Raw genomic sequence first — 23,983 nt, 5'->3', positions numbered from 1 at the left:
CTGCTTTTAGACAAAATGAGTTTATGATGATTAATGGTTTTACTGTGAGTATGAGAGAACCTGGAAATGGAGAGCCTTTTAAAAGTGAGACATGACCTATGCTCAATTTTCCTCCTTTTTATTTTCTTCAGTTATTGTAAAATGGTTTTGGTTGTGAGCAAATTAAAATGCAGAAATTATGTCTTGTAACTGAAGTAAGCTATAAATGCTGGAGTGTCCATGGTAACATCATTACAGAACTAGAGACAAAAGGGAGAAAGAAATCAGCTTGAAGCACAGAGTCTAAACTATTGTGATGGCAGGGGACTTGGATCACATATTCCATGAGGATTCAAAGTCCTCAAGGAAGGCACATGTTTAGTTTGGGGAAGAGCAGGCTAAAGGATGATCTCCTCCAGCTCTCCCTCCTGCTCACCATTCCTATGATTCTGCAGCACAGCTGATTTTGGGCAGAGAATTTAGAATACAGAACGGTCATATGAAATGGTGAAATAGTATTTTAACAGGAAAGCATGGAGCAAATCATCTTTTCTGATACATGCCTTAAAATGACACCTGAAACTTTTCCTTTAGCTTCATACAGAGCTGTATTTTTCCTTAGGTATCATATAAATAATAAGTGATAAACCAAGACCTAAGCTGAGAAGAAGATGCTGAATAAGAACTCTGAAATTTTTTCTTTACATATGCTAACTGAACTAAAACACAAAGGCCATTAAGGCAAAAGCTGTTCAACTATGGAAAAACTTAAATTCAGGCAAAAAGTAAACAGTGGTGGTTTTTTTCCAGGGGCCTTATGGAATAAAATCACTCTGCTAAAAGAAAAGCAAAGGTAGAGGTGAACACTGGCAATTTAATCAGCATGGAGACTTTGTATCAGTCACAAGATATAATATTTGAGAATTAATAGTTTCTGCATTGTATGATACAAAATCAACGACACTTTGCTTTTGGACATTTAATCCCAGGCTGTGATGGATGCTAGGCACTGAGCACTGTTCTCCTGCCTCAATGGAGCCTTGGTGCCTTTCAGTGTGTTGAAATGTGTAAAATGAACAATCAGGGAAAAATAAAAACTGGATGAATTTACAGTCATGGTTTGTCCTCAGCGACACTGATTGGATAACTGTCTTTGAGGGCACACTTGGCAATGGAAAATAACTTTCCATGCTGTTTGATTCTGGGCATGAAAATGCATTTAAAAGTAAAACAAAAATGTATTTGAGGTAGTGATTAAAAATACACAAGTCATACTAACATTTTCAGGAAGACAGCAGTATCACAACAAGCATTTTAGCTGTGTTATTTTTATTCAAGTGATTGATCCAAACCTTCCATTAGGCATGCATTGAATTTTACATTATACTGCAGTTCTCTATATGTAATCTAGAAATTTCAGCACTGTCCCTCACTGACTACCAGTACAGGCTCTTGAGAGCTCTTCAATCTTCTGAATTTTCCTGACTTACACAGTTGTTTATGAGGAGCCATGTACTGTTGTTCTCCCATTCTTTGTTCAAATGGCTTGGTTTTTCTTCCGATACAAGTTATTGATGTTCAGTTCCCTGCTGTGTGTTTGTTCGTCTGGCTACTTTTTTTCTAACATGAAAGATTTCCTTGGAGGGAGAGCTAGAAACAAGTGAAAGGAGGTTTAACACATCAGTAGGCAGTGCAGATACAAAAAGGATATTTTGTTCTTTGGCTTACCTTTGCTTCAGTCACCATTTGCTCTCATCAACAGCAATTGTTTCAGTCTGAGTGTACATAGTGTATAGTTGTAGTGTTAATTGTTTTGGTTTCTTTACAGTGAAATTTGTATGGAGCTAAACCAATAGTTGGATGTAATTTTCAACTTGTTTTCCCTGTTCTGTCAGATGGATCAGACGGTGTCTATCAGACTCTTCATGCTGCTGGTGCTGAAGTCTCCCAGGGACCTGTACTGGAGCAGTGTTTCAGCATCTGTGTGACAAGCCTGCACACTCTTGCCTTTAGTGACCATGAGGCAATTGGGAGAAGTGTGGAATTGAATCTGATTTTTTCCCCTCATCTGAGGTTTCTGTTATGCTCTGGGACGTTTCCAGAATCCCACACGCTATGGCAAAATTCAGCCAGCCAGATGGTCGCATGATTTCTCTTGTGACTGCTGCTTTGCTGGAGGCCAGCCCCTGTGAATCTATCACATCAAGTTTCTCTGGTTGAAACTGCCTCAAAATACAGTTGAGATTTGCAGCGTGACTATTTAGTAGCTGAGAAGATGGGTCCTGTTGGCAAGCACATCATTTCCTTTCCAGTAATCCCACTGCTGGCTGCCAGGTTTTGATGTGCCATGTCACCTCTGTTCCCTCTTGAATCACTGCCTCACTATGTTGCCAGCAAGCAGCTGCAAGGTTTGCAGGACAGCCTGAACTGTAGCTATAGCCAGCATGGAGGCAGGGACTCACATCCTGCAGACCATTCCCAGCCATTGTGCACAGGGATCTGGCACCCTGGATTCTCTAATGCGAGAATGCTGGTGCTTGGCTGGGCTGGTTGTACCTACGTGATGATGGTGGCCTTGTCACAACCTGAAGTAACCACACTGGTACCCCTCCTGCGGTGGTAAAGAGGTGCTGTTGTAGTCCAGGGCTAGAAATGTGCTGCACCAGAATCCAGATAAGGCCACCTTCTTACGAGCTGCTTAAAGTACTGTAGAAATAAGTTTATTATTGAAAACTCTGGCATGAGCAAAGACATTTTGACTGAAAAAGTTCTGGAAATTTGCATTAATGTGCTTATTCCTCATTTAGGTATGGGCAAAGGCTTTCTGTGGCTGAAAACTTAGAATTTCAAGGTGAGAGAACAGGACTTTTGGAGACATCCAAGCCATTGCTTAGGAGTAGATTGTAAGACATTTTCTGTTGGTATTCTGTTTCTGAACCACGATTGTTTAAATATCTTAATGAAAACAGGAAATATGGAAAACCCTCCCCCTCAAGTTTTGCTTTTCCCATTTGCTCTCCTGGTAAATAAGCAAATCCTTAAGGAAGCAACACAGAATCTTTACAGATGGCAAACATTTTTTTTTATCATGAGATTTTCAGTTTGTTTTAATTTTTCACATTTGCACTCTTAATGCAAAGGGTAAGTCACATTAATACACTTGGAGAACTAAGCAGACCAGGTTATTTTTTGTGAGCCAAAACTTGGGCACTGAGGTAAGACCAGAGAAGAGATTGCAGCCTGCAGACATGACAGGTCACAATATGCAGAACTCTCCCAATCAAGACAGAGAATTGTCGTTTGGGATTTGTTTTCTGAGCCTTTATTAAACAGAGTCTGTGGTGAGATTATTTGGGAACTCTGTTATAGTAATTCAATGGCTAAATTATGTATTTTCTGCACACATGGTTTTGGAGAATAAAACAATGGCAACAACCAAATCTCTGGAGAATTAAAATGTTTTTACCTGTGATTCATTTTTGTAATTGTGGAGCTTGCTTTTACCCTCGCTCAGCTCAGTGCATTTCAGAATGCTCATTGTTGAGATATAAACGCCCTGTTGTTCCTACTAATCCTGTCACCGTCTGTGGAGTATTTTCAAAACAAATAACTGACAGACTGGATGCATTTATACATGGATAGATATGTGTATGTGTTGGTAAAAATCCCTGAGATCTGAAATACCTTCTGCACCTTATACTTGTTCCTTATGGCAAGAAAAATGAAAATCTGTCTCCTTTCTTCTGTAAAATGCTTTTAATTTTTGTTTTCTATAGAGAGAGCTGGCAGTCCAAGGTGAGTCCACTTGGGGGTGACTGGCTTCTTGAGAAATAAAAAAGGAAACACCTGCAAATCTCATTAATACAAAGGCAGCATGGAGTTATAAAATGAGGAAGGCCTGCTTGAGAAACTCCAACTAAAAATCTAAGCCATTAAATAATTCTCCTTCACAGGGATCAGAATAACATAGTATAGTCCTGGCTTAAATGTTGGTCAGCTGGGTTTGTGTGACGGTATTTATGGGTTTACAAGACAAATTAATAATATGGCTGTTTGCTTATGTAGTTGTTTTCCTCAGGATGTGTGACACAAAATTTCTTACAAGTGCCATCAGAAACATTTTGGGGAAGAAAAGTAATGGATGACATAGCTGGAATAAAAGACCATTTTGCAGTCATGTTTTCTTAACAATGTGATCCTGCCAGAAACTGAATGCCCTATTTGAGAGAGCCATCAAAAATAGTACGGTACATTTCCTGTATTGTGTGGGAGCTTTCTCTCTCTTTTTTTTTTTTTTTAAAGCAAAGAATAGATGCTCCACTGCTGCTAATAGAACATCCAAGCACAGCACTGGCACACTCACACTGAAGCTCCAAGGAAGTGGTCAGCAGCCCAGTGCCTTACCTGTGTCAGCAGGATTTTACCTGTGTCAGCAGGAGAGTCTCCTCACCTGGCTGGCAGAGGTGCACAGTATCTGCCTTGAGCTTATGGAAAAGATTCACAGAAGAAAAACAGCAACACAGCCCAACCAACAGTGCCACACAGGTCACTGCAGATCCAGTCAATCTATAGTCACACGTACTTTATTCTGCTTTTACCTAAACATTTAACATGTAATTACTGGAGTGAAACTTGGAAGTTGTTTACAGCTTTTATGTTTCAAACTTTTTTTTGTTAGTTTTTCTTTTTTTCCAGATTGTCATATTTGTTTTTTCCTGTATAGGAGTGGCAGAATTACAGAGGAGCATTAATCCGTACATTTATGCATATCTTTTACCCAGAGGAAATCATCAAATCCCACAGAGGTACCATCATTGATGGCAGTATATGGAGAGGGCTGTGGCTACAGCTGCAGAACAGAACAGTCGTTCATGTGCAGCAATCAGTGGGACAAAGGCTTTGCTCTCATGGAGCACAAGGTCTCATGGATTGCTGAGATGTTTCCTCTTCTGTAGACACTGTGGTTGCAGTGACACAGTCAGAAAAGCTTGGAATTGTTGTGTGTGAAGCAGACAGGGAACACTCTTGCCTTACTCTGTGGTGCCACATTCTTCCTCTGGCAGAGTGGCTACAGGAATTCCAATGCCTGGTAACACCCCACGCTACACTGCAGAACTGTAGCATCAACAGTCAGTCCTGGGCCAAAGGCAGCACCAAAAAACATGGAGTAAAATTCCATAATGATCTAACTAGCAGCTTGCTACCCTTTGCACTTTTGTAAATAACTTTTGTTGAATTATACATTTTCTACAAAATCAGCTGTGATCAGACTGTACAGGTTTCTATTCACTTTGATAGAATGGTAAGAGATGAGTCTACCACCGCCTCACAGGATTTTGCTATTTTATTTTATGTGATGTTACTGCCAAGTAACATAGCTACCTTGTGTACTTAAAAACCTAACAATGTGTATTTTGTATTTGTTGCCAAGTTCACGATTTACTTACTAGACTGTAACACAGTTGCAAGTTATTAAGGATTGAATCTCTGCGTTAATTTGGTACAATACCATTCTAGCTCATGTTAGAGCAAAAAAAAGGATAATTGGTATGTAGATGCAAATTAGAGTTTAATATCCCATGCAGCTGTTTACATCTGCTTAATTAAGCAGCAGTGACTTCACATTAGCATTGCTATGAAACCATAAATACACACCAGAGATAAAGGTACAATCATGTTAAACCACCTTCCTCATGTCAAATCAATGCAAGATGGGTACTTTTTGTTTCAGTCTTGTGTTCTAATGGTAAAGAAAAAAGTCTTCACGTGTAAAGGATGTTTGGGTTCAACACATTTGATTTTGGTACAAGTACCAGGATTTTATAAAAATACTGTGGCTGCAGGCAGACAATTTAAGCAGTAAATGAAGAACTCTAATGGAAACTCCTAACAAATATAATTGGAAGTCAGTGGGTAATTTTCCTTTTGGAGCCTTTAGAGGAGTATCAGAGTCATTTTGCACAGTAATAGAAGGTAAGTAAATACCCATTGGGAAAAATGCAGGGCTGTCTTAACACTGATGAAGTTGTAACACTTGGACTATGTGGCATAAGCTCTTTGTTTCATGTATTTACCAGCAGTTCTGGCACAGGGCTGCTTGTTTTGCTCTTTGACTAAGGACCCCTGAAGTTCCACAGATGTAGCCAAGCTGGTATTTTGAGAGGTATGTACAATCAGAACAGGCCTTGGATTAACACAACACATCAGGAGAACACAAAAACTGCTCTTCAGTATCAGAACTAACCGTTAACCATCAGCATAAGAACACAACCTCAGTTGGTGCCATTTTTAATGATTAGAAATAATACATTGTAAAACAAAAAGTGAAAAAATTCCAGCGTGATACTTATAAACAAAGAACAAATAGAAAACAAAAAACGTCCAGTTTTGCCTGATTTATAGTATTTATCATACACACAGATCGTTAGTCTGAGGTAATACCAGTATTAACTTTTTAGTCCTTCAAGGACTGCTCAAAAATTAATAACAATGATAGCAATGCATGTTATGTTAAAAGTGAGACTTGATTATTAAATCAAGTAAACTCCTTACCCTTTTAGTTAGGGATCTGTGGCTGCAAGTATAAAACTGGAAGTAAGTCTACACAGCAGGAACTTACAGGACATGGGTGTCTGTGTGGTGTGTCAGTACGTAAGAGTACAGCTGAGTATGTAAAAATCAGACATTTCAATACAGTAAAGACTTTGTTCCAGAATAGCCCTTAAAAAATTTAGAATACTGTTAGTTTGCATAAAATAGCCAAAAAAACCCAACTAATTCAGAAGTCCAAATTTGGCATGAGGTAAAACCATGTGCATTTATTTCATGTGCATTTTAGATTTAGTAAGCATAAAATTAAGTATGTTGACTGTAATGAATTCAGTCATACAAGTGCAAGTCTTCAGCTAGAACATATTTTATGGCAGTTTATTTAAAAAATGTACCAGTAAATCATAAAAGAGGGATCATGTCCATTTAACGTTTATTGAAGTATACAGGAGGTTTTCTTTAGAATCAAATATGAGCATGAATATATGGCCAAACGTAAAATCTATCAAATTCAGTGAAAATTTTCTGACTTTAAATAGTAGCTGTAAGAATGACCAATATATATTCTTTGTTACAACCGCCCTCACTCTACAAGTAAAAAAAAAAAATAATAAACATTCAGTAAACATTCTTTCCTAAGGTAGTTTCCCTTATATATCAGTGATTTATCCATTTTTTTTGTATACATAACTTTTTAAACATACCAATCAGTGGTTCTCACAATTGAAAAATAAAAGCACAAAAAAGTTTACACTCTTGTACAGGTAAATAAAAGATCATTTTTAATTAAACTGTATATCCTTAAGGGCATAGTATAGTTTCAATTTCATTACCTATTACATAATTAACTTCTTACATACAAATATTGACATATTTGGCTTGTGCTTCAAAGCCGTTGTGTCTACAAAGTCCATGTCAATGCAACTCATGACTTGAAATCAGTGGGGACATCTTTACTGCTGCTGGGTTTAACCTGGTCGTGCAACATGGTCTCTTCTGAGCTTGTTGTGGCACTGCATTTTTCTGGAGAGTCATCAGTGTCTGGATCCAACCCTTCAGGACAAGGAAGCTTTAGAAGTTCTTCCCGCAGCTGAGCTGTGTGACGCTGGATATATGAAAACAGGTCAGTGTGGAAGGCCACAGTTAAAATAATACTTTTCACAAGGTTAGACACTCTAAGGCAAAAAGAGGATTAGGTAGAAAAGGCTTAAATGTACTATTTCAATGTCTGGATCAACCTCTCCCCTATATTTAAGGACTGCTACTTTCCATTTAGTGACAGAATAATTAGCAAGAGCTGCTAGGGACTTTGCTAGTCCCTAAGGCTAGTCCTAAGGGCAGTCAGCAGAACTGCAGCCAACAAGTGCATCACTCTAAATGCTACACTGTTGGTCTCAAAGTTGAGTCACATTTGTGTTTGGGGGTCACAGCAGAAACTGGCTTGGACTTGGTAGGTCATACAGTCAAACTAAATTTATAAAGAATTCATGATGAGACCTGTCACAGAGACAGATATGCAGAGATTTGTTACCGATCACAGTAACTTCATTTTGAAGACCAGTCACACTGAAAGAATGGAAGTCTGGCAATAGGAAAAAGAAGCCTTCCAAAATTTGGGGTTTACACCTCAGGGGAAATAAAACCTCATATTAAAAACAATATAGACCTGTTATCTGTGTAGTCACAATACACACAAATGGTAATACTTGTCTAGGAAGTCAGAAAATGTTTATAATGGTTAGAACTTGATTAAAGTTAACACAGGGTAACACTGATTGTAGCAGACCAGGGTTTAATAACTGCTTGTCTACTCTAAGAACTTGTTTTCTGGCAAGGATCTGGTTGTAATACAACTTTATCATGTACCCCCACCCACCCTCAGAGTGAACAAAAAAAGCTATTATCACAGAATATTCTGAGCTGGAAGGGACCCACAAGGATCATCAAGTCCAGCTCTGAAGAGAATGGCCCGTAGGGGATAAAACCCACAACTGTGGCATTATCAGCACCATGCTCCAACCAACTGAACTGAACTTGGGGTCACTGTGTCTTATACAAATATTCACAGAAAAATTGGCAGGACAGGTGCTAAAGGAAAATCCAACTTGTAGTAAAAATACTGGGGAAGTGGAATACACACATTTAATGTCTTGACAACTGGGAAACCTAGATTTGTTATAAATGTCTCACCTTCAGAGCTGCTGCATGGTGGGACATGGTCCTGCCCACCCGTTTGTCACTGCTGTACTGCTGTATGTCTGCTATCCACTCCTCACACTGAGCCATGATCTCCACTCTTTTCAAGTAGAAGTGTTTGTGGATGACCTGCAAGAAAACATTCCCAATGTAACATGAATGGAAGAACCATATACTTTACCAAATTTGAAAGACCTCTGTGGGCCTAACTGAATATAAGGAAAAAAAAAATCTGTATGAAGAATTCAGAATTGAACAAGGTTGGAGATAAAACTGGAATTTCTGTCCTCAGAGGTTTCCAAAATCCAACTGGAAAAAGCCCTGGGGGAACCTGTTCTGAATTCAGCTGATGCTATTTTGGGGAGTTTGTTGGTCTGGATATCTCTTCCAGTTTGTAGGAATCCACTGTTTGTGTGCAGCCTGCCATTTCAGCAGTCACTTGTGTTAGCTGGGTGCAGGGTAAACCAGTGCCAGAAACACACCGAGCAAAAGCAAAAGGGAGAGCGGAGTGCTGCTTGCATTCTGTAGCTCAGAGCTGGATGTACTACGCAGGCACGAGGTTTGCACAGGAGCAGAGCTGCACAGAGACAGTGCTGAGGCTTTCAGTGTTTCTTTCCCTGCCCCTTTTTGCCAGAGAAGCACAGAGTAAGCAGAAGCACCACATCCTCCCCTGTCACTGACCAGGAGATGCCCAAAAAGTAAACAGATGAGCAGAAACACTTTTGGCAGTACAAGCACAGGAACATTATGCGCTTCTGCAGAGAGAAGGATCATAGAAACTGCTTCAGAGGGGATGCAACCACTTTGCTCTAGGCAGAGGCAGCATGTTTGGGACACAGGAATTCTCAGGCCACGGTAGTTGAGCTGCCCAGTTTGGATGGGAGCTAGTATTTGATTGAAGAGTAATTTTGGTATTGAAGTACATATGTGAGTTTAAAAAAAATCCAAACAATCAACACTCATACAAAGTTGTGAAACTCTGTTTGGTGTTGGCTTTGTCTTAAAAAGTTTTCTAAAACTCTGAATGGTGAAAAAACCAATAAAACCAAAGAAATGATATTGAGCACTGAGAGTTCTTGGCCATATTGTAATATAATGGGAAAAATAATTTTTCGCTCTGGAGATCAGAGAAAATAGCTATCAGAGGAACTGCATATTGAAAGTGTGATTGACTTCAATTCTGGATACATTCCTTAAATCCAAAATGGAGCTTGGAAAAACTCCCAAAGACTGGCAGTTTAGATCTCCCGAGCCTACCCATAATTTAAGACACTGAAGACAAACAACTCAGATTTCTGAAGACAACAGCTCTCAGGACCCACGTTCTTAGGCTTCAGTCTTCAGCATGAGTTTGCATTTGTGTTACTGAATTGATCATCACTGTTAAGGTTCCTAAGACAACCCTCCAAAAACCTAAAGGTCTGAACAAAAAGGGAATCTCCCAAAGAAGTGCTCAGATAATCCTAGAGATGCATTTCCATTTGGATGGATGCAGATGGAATCTAGAACTGTTCCAAAGCTGCCTCATACCAGCAGTTGAAGAAAGCTGAGCTGCAGAGTAAGCACACGATTACTGAGACTCTTAAAGGAAAGTGCAGTAACAATAAGCTGGGATTCAGTTACCAAATGGTATAATACTGCATATCCTTCACTTCTGTACATGTGAGAAGAAACATGGAGCATTATTGTCAGGGGGCCCATTGCTTTCTAATATATTAAATTAATTTAATCTTACTGTGATTTGAGAACACCTTTTGCCAAAGTGAAACCATTACATTAGCTAGAAGAAAAAGACCTATTAGCAGAAGTTATTGGATCATGTGTCTGCATATTATCTTTATCATGGTTTTCTACTTATTGAGTAGAACATTTAAGAGGTAATTCTGAATCACCACCAGGTTTTATTTCATTAATTTAATACCCCTACATACACTGCACATACTTTTTCACCTGCATGTGGATAAAAATATCTAACACTTATAGTGCAGGTAAAGTGTTAATGTTTTCTAATTCCACAAGACACAGTCATTTTAATGAAAAAAGGTTTTGTGTTCCAAATGGTGTTTTTTACGACATCAAGGAAAGGAGATCAACATCTCAGATGTCACACCCAGCAATGTGAATAATCCTAAAACAATTAGGCTTTTTCAACATTTTATTATGCAGACAATTGAAAGCATAGGTGATACTTCCAGATGGTTCCATGCTTCAACACTGGCAACAGCTGTAGTAGTTCAGAGCAAAATGTCTTTTTCTGGAAATATTCCCTGGTAGTACTGTGAGATGACTCATGTTTGACCAAACATTTTCCATTAATATTTATACAGATTCTCTTAGTGTTTTTTCAGCTCTTTTTTCCTTGCAGTCTTTGCTGTACATGTTCAAACCCTTGAGATCTAACTCATCTGCTTTGGGAAAGGAATTGGTCTACAGACACTGAGAGAAATCCCTAATAACTAAATTCTTCTGTGATGCTACAGGTGAGCTTTAGTCTCTTTTCAGGAATGTAAATAAATTAAGCAATTTGATTTATTAATTTTTTTTTTAAGACAGCATGAATGAATGAAGGTTAGTATTGCTTTTAGCAGCATCAAGACAGTTGTTTTCAAATACACAGGTTTCTAGTGCAGATGCTTTGTGGGATTTCTTTTAAGGTATTTTTCCAAATTGCACTATCTTGGTGTATCTGAAGTGTTAGTATTTGCTTCAAATTGATGATCCTTGGGAAAATACTGCCTGTTATTTATGCAGAGTATGGAGCATGGAGCGCTCCTTTGTAGGGCTGACCAACAGATGTTACAGGCCATGGAAAAGGTCCTGTTCAGTAATAAGAGTGAGCCAAGCTGACTGAACCATGTTTTATCCAGCTGTGCACCAAGATCCCATTCAGGTCAGCCCCACTTTGCCTGCATTCCTGTTTCCCAGAAAAGAATCTGTGAAGTTTGGTGCATTGTTATTCACTTCAGTCTCTTGAGTCAGTTGCTGCAGGTTAAAACAGACATCTCATGCATGATCTTACCAAATATTTGCATTATTCTTAACACTCAATAAAGAGAAATACTGCCTTTCACAAAACCTACCTCCTTAAAACATGGTGATGGATTTCTCATTTGTTCAAGCATTGCCCACTTGACTGTTGCCTGTCGGATATTTCCATCATATTCTCTGGAGCTCTGGGTACCACTCGGAGTACCTCGCGATCGTTCGTAACCCGGTTCATTGAAGTATGGTTCTGCCACCAGTATTAGGGACTGGACAGACACTAACACCTGTTAAGAGAAGAAACCAGATGTTAAAATCATGCTACCAAAGTATTCTTATAAATATACACAGCTCTGCTCACCTTACAAGCAAAACCATTTCTATAGCAAAGTCCTTCCATTTGTGATCCAGGCTAGGTGCAAGCAGGGAACATCCATGCTTTCAAACCTAAACTGTCACTACACACAAAAACCACCGAGTCCTGTGGCTGTGTATTTAGCTGAGAAAATGACAATGTGAGAAAATGTAACTTAAAACCTTCCAAAACAAACATACAGCTATAAGTAAAAGAAAGTTTTTAAAGGAAGATGTGTCTGATTGGTGCTTTTGTGAAAGAAAGTGTATTTGTCAAGTTGTCAGTCAACAATTTTGATTTTTTCCCTTTGGCTAAGCTCGCTAATTCTTCTAATTCTGAACTAGATGGAAAAGAAAAAAGGAGGTAAAATGCCATGTGAACCACTGAAATTAACCCTGATCTAGAATGCCTCCCATTTTTTCTTTCAAATGAATGTTCTTAGCCCTTTAGTTTCAGATTTTACAAACAATACTGTGTCATATGCCAATAAAACAAAATCTCAGTATTTTTCTTAAGGGAAAAAAATGTTTTCAGTACTGTATGACCAAAGCACCAACTATTCAGTAATTAGGAAGTAACTATTTTCCTCCTTTTGATTTTACTATCCAGCACACATGTGAAGAGATGCTGACATAAATTCAAGGCATTTATCTGTATACTCAGCTATTCCTAATAAAACCCAAAGAATTAAACAGACACATTGGGCTCTTAGGTATCCAAATGAAGATGCATATTCATGATTTGATGGCTTGCTAGTTTTTCCAGTATTAAAAAACTTGTCCCTATCAACTTGGATTTTTACTAACTGGAGGGCAAGATTTTCTTATGTACTTAGGACCAAGTCCACCAGCAACAATTTTAGGGATTAGAGTTCTGTGACACAAACTTCCAGAACTGAAAAGAATTCAACCAAGGTGATTTTAACATTTACATTTCATCAATTAGTGAAAAGGTGATGATATGTTACAGACATAGGAATGTAATTTCCAGCACTGAGCATTCTTAGGTGCAGATGCCCACATGTTAGGGCAGCTGTTTGTGGAACTGATTCTTCTCCCATCCTAGGTACAACTTAGAGCTTTAAAACATTCCCTAATTCAGCAGCCTAATTTGTGAATTTGGATATGGAAGACAAGAACCCTCCTATTTCTTGGTAGATGCAGAATGTACAGCTCACATCAGATAGATACCATGTCAGCAGCAATCCAAACTCTGACTCTTTCACAGGCAGTGCCCTGACATCCACAGATGTGCTCTGTGCTCAAGCGTGGCACTCTCTTGGAGCTTCTCCTGTAGCAAAGCCAGCACAGAAGGGTTCCAGCTTCCCATCCTCTCCGTGATGGTTCCTCACTCCACAGACACTACGCCAGGTCAGTAACTCCTAGCAAAGCAGCTGTCCATGAGCCAGCTGAATGACACAGGTTATCCTCAGTCCCACCAGCACCTCACAGGAACACACCCTCACTCCTTTAGGTGCCGTGGCACTTTGCCCTTATGCAGTGGCTGTGCTTTCATTACAACACAGACGGACAGTCTAGGGCAGCCAAGTCTTTATCCTGATGGATTGGACATGGAGCTGTGCAGTGGGAAGATGTGAACCAGCATCCCTCATTGGACTGAGAAGGAAAATTAACCAAGTTTTTCTGTTTCTCAGGCAGGTGCTCCAGGTAGCTGCTGGTACTGTGTGCACCATCACAGTCTCCTGTACCTGCTCTGCACTTGACTACAAGCAGCCATTGTTATTTAGGGTCAAACCTTAAAATATAGGTAAATGTATTAAAACACAGAATGCGCCTCACAAATGAGGTTTCATGAAGCAAATGGCCACACAGATACCAACAAAGGCAGAATATGATGCAAGTGTGCTAAGTCACGATAGAGTAACTTCAGGGCCAAGGCTTTGGATATGAAAGGAGTTCTGGTGATGTCTGTGGTTTTTACATGTCTTTGGAAGAACAGGCTTTTGCTTTTTAAAAAATTTGTATCTTAGATATCTATATATTTTTTAAGCAGCCATGGTAGAGAAATTTGACACTGCAGCACTGTACTTTCTGGGCCTGAATAAGCAGTCAATACTTTGAATTATAATTGTAATGAATGAGAAACTCTACACTGATTTTCCAGTTTTACTGGGTAATAAAAATTAATTTATGAAGTATTTTGGGTGGTCTGGCAATAGTTCAATCTCTGAGCCAGAAAAAACATGTAGTGCTTAATTCTTTCCAAGCAATTTATTTAGTCCTACAGCTGTTTCCTATTTAATAGTTGTAAAGCGATTTTCTCTCAATGTGGTGGGGATGGGACATTTTCCAATAATTTTCTTACTATTCTCAAAATGAAACACTGAAAAGAAGTTTTAAATTATAAACTTTTATGCTGCATATGATTTCTAACAATCAAATCTAATGTTTGTTTTAATGTAAGAAAAAGGACTTTAGTGAAAGTAAGACTTCCTAAATACTTGTACCTTTCTACACTGAAGACAACTATAGTTGAAGTCCAAAATTGCAGTTCATCTCTTGATTAAGAATTTGCATCTTGAGAGACTTGCACTCATTAAGGAAGTGTTGGATACCTACCCCAGTGTGACTCTCTCACTTGCTGATATTGAAGCTGAGTGTGAGATATGCCAGGAAGTTGCCTTGATTGTTGTACCTTTCAAAGGTAAGAATGAATGGCTTTGCACTGATATTGACTGGCTCCCTCAGCTCCCCTGGCTTCATGAGGTTTGGTACCATGAACACGTGAGTCCAAGCAGCTTCAATACCGTTTCCTCTACTATGGGTAATTCCTCATTCTCACAGATAACCCTAGTGAGGGCTCAGGGACAAGGGAAAGCAGGTCTTACCTCCCCTAAGAGCGAGGCAGAGATGACCTCTGCCTTTTCCATGCCCTTGTCAATAGGTTTCCTGCCCCACTGAGCAGCTGGAAAGCCTAAGGAAAATGTGTTCTTTTGCTGCCAGCATGCAAATTATGAAAAGCTCTTCATAGTCATCTTTATAACCCTCAACAGTTTCAGTGCCATCTGAGCTTTAGTTTCCCTAATTTCTCTCCTGAATGTTTGGTCAATGTCCTTTTATTTCACACAAGTAGTCCATCCCCTCCTTCCACCTTTTCTTGCTTCTTTTTGTAGCTGAGCTTAGGCAAGAGTTCTTTTTTACCCATGCTGGCCCTCTGCCTCACTTGCCTGACTTCCACACACTGGAATAGACTATTCTTGAGCTTCTAGGAGACTGATAAATCTGCTCTCCAAGGCCAAATCCTGAACAAGCTGAAATCTGTTCTGCTGAAGGCAGTAATTCTATTATGCTGAAGCTGTGCAGTCTTCTAGGATTTTGAACAGAAATTGTACCTTGTGCTACATAATAATTACTCCAAACTTAGAATTAATTCAGCAACTGCCATAGGAAAGAAGCCATTGCAGGCTTTACTTAATGTCTTTGCTTGTGAGTCAGTGCATGTCTGTGAAATAAAGCTGAAAATGATAAGGACTGCATGCCCTAATAATTTCTGGTCTAATGCAACACTAATTATTATCGAACACAGCATCACTGCACTTCCATTCCCTCCATCTTTATTCCTCTACTCAGCTCACCTGCACGCTTAAGAGGAGGAAGGCTACAGTCTGCACTAGAGCACTTCACTTTCTCATCTCTCACAGTGTGGAGCCTCCTTTGTCTTCACCATGAAAAGCTTGTCATAAATCCTCCCAGTCTTTATTTTATTTTTTTTTCCCTTTTTGAAAGTAAAATAAACTATTTGAAATCATCTGAGCAGACCTGGTGCAGGAATGAACTGCACACATGAACAGCTGCTCTTTGAGACCAGACCAACAGAAAAACTCATTAGAAAGAGCATTCTGAAGAACCTGTCCCCTCAGCAGTGTTCCTCTCCTAGAGTTCCAAGGACATTTTCTGGACTTTTGTCTTATTTATGCTTACTTGAAGATTATTCTGGTTTAAATGTTCTAGTAAAGGAATCATTAGGACTAAGAGACAACTTACTACTCCTAAATGACATTTGAAGAGAAAGAAGGAATTGCTCACCTGCAAAAAACTTGATGTTTGGGGATTCCATTTCTCTTCTGGTCTCCCATGCCATGTATTAAGTATGCTTAAGCACACCTGAAAAGGTGACATTATTAATACCACAGACAAATATTATGACAAAACTGTTCTGCTTGGACGGAACAGAATGTTGACATTACATTCATTCTTTTACAAACTTTTTTACAACAGCATTCTAAAAGACAAATTTGTTTCCTGTCACAGAATCAATGAGGTTGGAAAAGTCCTCAAGGACTGTCGAGTCCATCCTGTGACTGAACCACCACGTCAACCAGACCATGGCACTGACTGCCAGGTTCAGTCTTTCCTTTGAACACCTCCAGGATTGGTTGGTGACTCCACCACTGCCCTGGGCAGCCAATTCCCATCTCTAATCACGCTTTCTGTGGACAAATTCCTCCTGATGTCCAACCTCAAACTCCCCTGGTGTAGCTTAAGACCATGAGACTACTTTGAAAGGGAAACAGATAAAAATAATGTGGAAAAGCAAAACCAGCATGCTAATAAACATAAAACACAAGGCAGATTACTTTTTCTCACAGGAAACTTATGGATTCTACTGCTCCAAAAAAAAAAAAAATTATGAATATTGTCTGATTCTCTACTTTCTGCTTTCAACACTGTTATAAACCTGTAATTGTGCGTTTTACAGACAGTCATTCTGCTTAAGCATGAAAAAGGTGGTTTCTGACACCCAGACTATCAAGAAATTGGAATTATTCCTTAGCTTTTGTGACTGATCCGAACTTTAGGGAAGTTTATGGTGTTCTTGAATCTTATTGTGAAATAGAACAATCCAAAACAGGGAAAACAAAGAGACAAAACAAACAGAAAAAACTTAGAGGAAGTATTTTCCAAGACTTCAAACTAGACAAAGAAAAACAGAGATGAAGTCTCAACTAGGAATTATATTCTGTGTCCACATTCATAGAAAGTAAACGGAGAAAATGAGCAAAGGGACTCAGCAAACCTTCAAATGCAGCTGATATGAAGCACACTTTGTCCATGGAAAGGGTATTTCAGCTAGACAAAACAGATTTCTGACTGGTTCATTTAGCAAAAAATGTTGGAAAAGAACATTTTTCTCAGTCAAAAGTACTTGCTTTTTTGGTCCAATACAGCTCATAAAGGCTGGACCTCCAAAATTCTGCGAGACTATTTAGAAAGGGACTAATTCCCACTTGAAACTGGCAAATCCCTCCTCATTTCAGTCTGAAGACCAGTATTAACCAAAGAGCTTCCTCCTGTACATTGGGAGTGGCTGACCCATAATTCCATCACCAAAAAAACCCCAACTTTCATCTGTTTCACTTCCTTGTTACATCTAACACAGGATCCCAGCTGACCTACCTTGCCATCATTGTAGAGGTTTGGATTAAATCTCACACTGTGGCCTCCAGTTGTTTCCAGATTCACAAGTGGAGGGGAATTCGGATAGTCTTGTGGGAAATACACATCAAACTCAAAGCAGCCATTTGCATATGGGGTGTCTGCTGGACCAGTAATGAGAACCTACAACATTAAAAAGAGGAAAAAAAAAAGAACACTTAAAATCCCCACCCTTGGATCTATCACACAGTTGAGATTTTGTAAGTTACATGAATCATTTAATTTCCACCTGCTGAGTAGCAGGAATTATTAATAAATGTCATAATCATACACAGGCTGTCAGTCTGTTCATTCTGATACTGTGGGTAAGCAAAGCCCTTTGCAAACACTCATTTCTCAAGGAGGTGAAACTCTTTCCTATTGGATGTATTACTAGATTGTTTATTTCAAAATACAGGTCCAGAAGCTCTCAGTGTACTTCTCCACACCTACTGCCTGCAACTTCAACACTCACAGGTGAAGATAATGGAGCAACATCACTAAACTTTTCCCTTTGGAATAGCTGGCTAAAAAAGAAAGAATCCCATTCTGTGAAGACTCCTTGGCCAACCTGGGCCAGGTGGGCTCTCCCTTCCCCTGCCAAGCTGCTGAGAAATCAGACTCTGATACTACCACTTACATTAATACCTGGACAGCAATTAAAGTGGACATGAAATATTTCCGGTTTTTCCCTAAGATTTCAGGCACCTTCCTGAACACTTCTGTGCCACGCTGAAGAGAGAGCTAAACCCAGCTTTGCTTCTTTACCTTCATTATGTCGAGCCGCTCCTCATCACAGCGCACGAACACGCTGGACGAAGACGAGAGAGGCAGTGAGGTCGAAAGAGTCACGGCTTCCTGAGCCAGACGTCGGGCCCTGGCAGCGCTGTTGGCGTCGCTCGCGTTTTTTACCTGAGACATGTAGTGGTAATTTACTTTAAAAACCAATTTGCCGTCATCATCTTCGGAAACCATTTCAAATGTATCTGCAAGAGAAAAAAATTTAGTTCATCAGGAAAAGAGGGAAGTTTATAGTGGATTAGTCTTGGATAAAGATTATGAGCATTAAAAACAGGAAAGTTTAATTTACATCACAGTAATGCAAAAAAATATGTGATTAGTGAGTTAACAGTGATCATAGAAACCAAAGCATTAAAAGTGCAGGGCTGAAACAATTTCTGCGGCTAATTTACAAACTTTCATATGCCATATATGTCAAATATACACCACTCCCAGTTCGGAAAGCTATCAGCTATTCCCAGCCAGGAATATGATAATAGTTAAAAATACATAATAATGCTAATAATGGAACTGTGTGAAGCCAAGTGCCAGCAGTGTTTACTCATGCTGGTGGCAATGTTATTGAAGAACCATGAAAAACTGCAGCAGAGCTGGTTTTCTTTAATCACTTGCTAAACAAAATCTGCAGCACAGCTGCCAGAGGGAAAAGCTCCCACTTCCTACAAACCTTCCTAACTCCTACTCTTGGCATACACTCCACAAACACTTGTGAGGAAAACCTCTTACAAATACAGCAGCAAAGAAATGTGACTGCAAATGCTGTCACCACAACTCAAAAAATACTCAGTGAACATGTTTTTCCAGTAATTTTATAGCTCTTTTTTGGATAAAATATGAATAGTTCTTTATGAATTATTTTGGTAACACATTCCTTTTATGGCTAAAATAAGGACCGATTCCAACCACATTTTCCAAAGGTAATATATTGCACTTCATCAAAGGACACAATCAAATTTTTTGCAGTTTCATTTAAAAAACACATTTTGATTTAAATTATTTTCTATTTAAAAAAAAAAGCTTTATATATAGATAAATAAATATATATGAGCTTTAAATAAATCAAACATTTCAACGTAATTTGAGAACTGAAAGACTCACAAAAAATCATTAGTGTAATGAAAGCATGAATACCATGACATCACTGAATTAATCTGATCCCTTGAATTACCCCAGTGCATGCTTAAAATGTTTCTTATTAGTTCAAAGAGTGCATGAGTTGGTAGCCTGAAAATACAAATGTACAATTTTCCTCATGTGAAAATTATCAGTGGTCATGTATGTAAGACAGTTGTTAACTTTTAAAATAATAAAGGATTCCGTTTAACAGAACACACATTTCTTCAGTGTCTGTTTTCTAAAACACACACATTAACACTTCTCAACCTACCAAACTGGAGTTTTTTCATGACAGCCACATACTTCTCTTCAAGGGATCGTAAAACAGACAAAGGCTTGGGCTTCACAGCAGCCTTCTTGGAATACTCAGCCATCTTCTTTTCTGTTGTGTAAAATACGATGATTATTTGTAGTTAACTATGTAATTCCAAGAAAAGCACAGCAAATGTTGACATTTTATGGTTACATTCTTTTACAGAGACATCTCAAAACTGGGCATTACTTAGGATATACAAATCTCTTTCTCTCACTAATGTGTATCATTATGTGAAAAGCCTGGAGTAAATAAAGATCATAATCGCAGCTTAGAAATAATTAATGACTGGTGCTACTTCTTTGAATATTTTTTTATTCTTTGCTTTAATTTACCTTTTTTTAATTTCAAACAGGAAGTATGACATATAATTATGTGAATGGCTATTCCCACATGCATTCCTGGACTCTCCAAAATCAGGAGCTGATTATACATGCCTTTAGAAAATGCACTCACCTGATTCAGCTACTTAATCGTTATTTTTTATTACTAGACAACCAGATGGTCTTCTGAACATCTGCATTCATCTACTTAATAGTTAATCCAATTAATAAGGTTTAACAGAAAAAGTTTTATAACTAAAGGTCCAGTCTGTTGTTTTCTGCCAAGAAAAATAATAATAATAAAATAGGGTTGTGCTGGAAGCTGTGAGGTGTACTCTAACTCACTTGAATTATTCTGTTTTCTGATCAAAATACTGAAAACTACCACAAGGTTCCAACCACCTTTGACAATGCAGTCAGTGGTTGGGGACAGGAGGGAAGTGTTTTGCCTTGCTTTGATGCTGATTTATAAGTTACCTGTAAATGGCTGTATTACAGATAAACAGCAACAGTACTCATAGAAGAGTTTGTGTTTCACCTTGGTTTGCTTGGCGCAGACTGGTGGTCGCGGCATAAACGATCTCTGCAGTCTTTTGGATGTCTGGCACCAGGAGGGTCAGTCCCTCTGGCTCTTGATCAGAAGTATCCGGTTTTACTCCCGCTTTAGCTTTGTCTTTTTTAGACCTGCAAGGGGCAAAGGAATAGGATATAACATGAGGAAATATCTTTCAACCAGACATACAGTATCCAGTGCATCTGTCAACAGGGAAAAACACCAAAGATAAAGGACTGAGACTAAACCAAGCCCTCTGAAATGGAATGTGTCTCTGTACCTCCAGGTTCATCACTGAATGCAGCAATCAACAGTTCCAACACTGAACATGCTGCCTTGATTTGATGAACAGAGGTACAGCTGGTATGAGCAGTGAAAATATGAACTTAAAGCCAGAGATTCCAGTACAGCAGTTTCTGCTTCAACATTTCAGGCCTCCTGATTGTTACCCCGCAGGCTGACCTGCACACCTTCACACAAGATTAGAAAACTTTACAAAATCAATCTAACAGAGATCATGTCATAAATATGCATTTCATCCTTGCAGATCCTTGTGCAAAACTAAGTCCTAAAGAGGTGACAAAGTGCTCTTTCCTGCTATACAGTACACTAGCAATTGCTGAAAACACACTAATGGTAAAACTCTAGGAAACCTCCAGTAAAAGTTCACAAAATCTAGATGAATATCAACCCAGGTACCACAGGACCGTGGGTCAAACATGAATTTTGTTTCTCTCTGCAGTTCTCTTCTGGGCTACAGAAATGTAGAGCTTTTATTTCCATAAAGAGTTTAATGTAATATAATTTTAAAAGCCTAAAAATATAAAAAGCAACTAGGTCACACTGGATGTTTATAATTAAAATACTGCAAATCAAAATGTCAATTTAAACATTCCAAACTTTTGGTAATTATTTGAAAATGCAGTGCATACTAACACTGCTGTTTGGTAGAAGCTAGTTGCATAGTAGTCTAAGATACATTTAAATCTTTAGACTCTGACAATCCAGTCCTTACTAGCATAGTCAAGTGCTGAAATGAGGACAAGGGTATTTGATACTAATGTAACCTAAATGTGTGTATTTAAATACTTCTATGTTTTAAGAGCTAGCATAAATTTACACTGTCATCTTGCAAAACTTGGGAGATTTTAATGCCAGCAGCACCCAAATTATTTTACAATCATTTCTGTACATTTTTGTTTCAACAGCAATTGTTCATTTTGAGACCCAAACAAATTCAACAGCCAAGATGAAGTAGTTTTCTCTTTCTCACTAGCAAAGTGACTAACCAAGAAACTATCCACATGAGCAAAACCAGCAATTTAATGTTTTGATATAGCAAACATATTTTACCAACTACAACCTTTCTGTGTTTCAATCTAGCCTGAAATCATGCATAATGAATGTCTCTCTAAACTATTCCATAGAGGTGATTACAGTAGTACTGAATATGGTCTCTGAACTGTACCTAATCAAATGAGAATATCCCTAGAGAACATCAATAACAAAATACATTACTGTAGCGCGGTCCATTTTTCCTGTTCCAGATTTAATCCAAAAGGATGTTAACCCATGGCTGACTTCAACCTATTTTGAGCTTTCAGATCCTCAAAGTTAGGAGGAATCAGAGGTATCACAGCCAGCCCCAGGCCGCATTTGAGGGACACCGTATGACAAAAAAGCTGCATCTCTCATTCATACTTTGCAATCCTTATTATTGCATTTTTCTTTGTGCAAAGCTAGGCCAGTATTTTTTAAATAAGCTACTAAGCACCTTCAGAAATATACATTCAAACCTACTAAACCTCAGCGATAACCTGTTTTAACATCATGCACATGCTAGCAGCTACCAGTCCTTAGAAAGGTACACAGATTTAGATCTGCCTGCTATTGATGCAGAAGCCTTAAGCTATTTCCTACAAAACCCTTGGAGAAATTCTGGCTGAAGTAAAATGTCAGTGGGCGTTATACAAGAGACAGACATGTGAAAAGCAATAAAAATGTGCTTGGTGAAGGTAGCAAAAGTAAAATTAATTATTAAAAATTCATTTTCGAAACAGTGCTCTTGTGGCTCTTTTGTCGTCTACCTGCTTTTACAATTTAGACTAGTTGTTTGGTTTTCTTTCTTCTACTTGGTCTTAGAATCAAAAAAATCAAGGTGTTGGCCTCACTAAGCAAAATGCTTCACCACATGCTTAAAAACTCCTACAGACATAGTGAGTTACTGATAGCAACTACCTCAGCTGACAGGAAATATATATTAGTTGAAGAAGCAGAGAAAGGAGACATGTATTCAAATGCAAACTTTCAGTACCAATAATGTATTTTCCTCATGTTCTCCTTGCTGTCCACAAGTTACACTTCAGCATTTCTGAACTGTCAAAAGAGAATGTATTCTCCTAACATCTCCTGGGCCACCAGGGAAAGGAGATTCTGTCCATTGCAGTCATGAGCACAACAGAAACCCCCACCCCGCCTCTCCTCAGAACATCTCGGCTCTACCCTGACAACTGTAGTTATCCAGGGGTTGTGTGAAGGTCTATATTATCCAGTTGCCTAACTTCTGAGTCAGGCCACACCTGTGGAAGAGCAGTTCAGGAAGCAAAATGCAGGGATAAATCTAACTCAACCACACCTCTGCAAAGTATTGTTTTTTTGACCTTGATTCTGCCTCATCATGGATTTCAGTCAGTTTCTTAGGGAGGATAAGACAGCTGATACACAAATTCCCAAAATCAGACATACTGCCTTATTAACATTTAGCTTCCTCAGGCAAGTGTTGCTTGTATGTTCTGATGGTTAGTTAGGCTAAAGGTAACCTTTTTCCCCACTTTTGGAGAACAAACCAACTGATATTGCCATAGTGTGCAAGGCACGTATGAATGATGACATCCATTTTTTTCTTCCCTCATTTTGTCTTCCTACCTTTATTTGATTCAAAAGACCACCAGCTGAGTGTGATCCATCGTGCACAGTTTATGAGATCACAGAATCACAGAATGCTTTAGGTTGGAAGGGACTTTAAAGTTCATCTCATTCCAACCCCCCTGCCATGGGAAGGACACCTTAAACTGGATCAGGTTGCTCAGAGCCCAATCCAGTCTGGCCTTGAACCTCCAGAGAAGGGGCAACTACAGCTTCTCTGGGCAACCTGTTCCAGTGCCTCACCACGCTTTGAGCAAAGAACTTTTTTCTAATATCTAATCTAAACCTACTCTTTCATTTGAAGACATTCTCCCTTGTCCTGTCACTACATGCCCTTTGTAAAAAGTCCTTCTCCATCTCTCTCATAGGCATCTACCTCATTATTTTATTCTCTACTTTAACATTATTCACAAATGTTTGGAGAAATTTAACAGTACTTTACTGTTTCTCAGTTTA

At 38.8% G+C, this 23,983-nt stretch overlaps 1 protein-coding gene across 4 annotated transcripts in view; it reads right to left on the bottom strand.

The window, feature by feature from the left end:
* Positions 1 to 5,493: 5,493 nt before the first annotated feature.
* The window catches only part of BIRC6 (baculoviral IAP repeat containing 6), a 174,982-nt gene continuing 156,492 nt past the window's right edge, over positions 5,494 to 23,983 (bottom strand). For 2 of the 4 annotated variants that reach the window (XM_014255963.2, XM_014255964.2), the window contains 8 exons: positions 20,588 to 20,733; positions 19,685 to 19,795; positions 18,265 to 18,482; positions 17,479 to 17,640; positions 16,108 to 16,185; positions 11,805 to 11,993; positions 8,719 to 8,853; positions 5,494 to 7,633 (listed from right to left, as the gene is read on the bottom strand). In XM_014255963.2, coding sequence (XP_014111438.2) covers positions 7,454 to 7,633; positions 8,719 to 8,853; positions 11,805 to 11,993; positions 16,108 to 16,185; positions 17,479 to 17,640; positions 18,265 to 18,482; positions 19,685 to 19,795; positions 20,588 to 20,733 — 1,219 coding nt within the window. In that variant the 3' untranslated portion in view covers positions 5,494 to 7,453. The remainder of the gene's footprint in view (positions 7,634 to 8,718; positions 8,854 to 11,804; positions 11,994 to 16,107; positions 16,186 to 17,478; positions 17,641 to 18,264; positions 18,483 to 19,684; positions 19,796 to 20,587; positions 20,734 to 23,983) is intronic. The other 2 variants (XM_014255965.2, XM_014255961.2) reach the window with 1 other exon arrangement.

The sequence above is a fragment of the Pseudopodoces humilis genome, chromosome 3 (assembly GCF_049639895.1).
Source record: "Pseudopodoces humilis isolate 2021_Gansu_Grassland_sample_001 chromosome 3, ASM4963989v1, whole genome shotgun sequence".
Lineage (NCBI taxonomy): Eukaryota > Metazoa > Chordata > Aves > Passeriformes > Paridae > Pseudopodoces > Pseudopodoces humilis.
The sequence above is the reverse complement of the archived record's forward strand: the minus strand, read 5'-3'. Positions and strand labels throughout refer to the sequence as shown.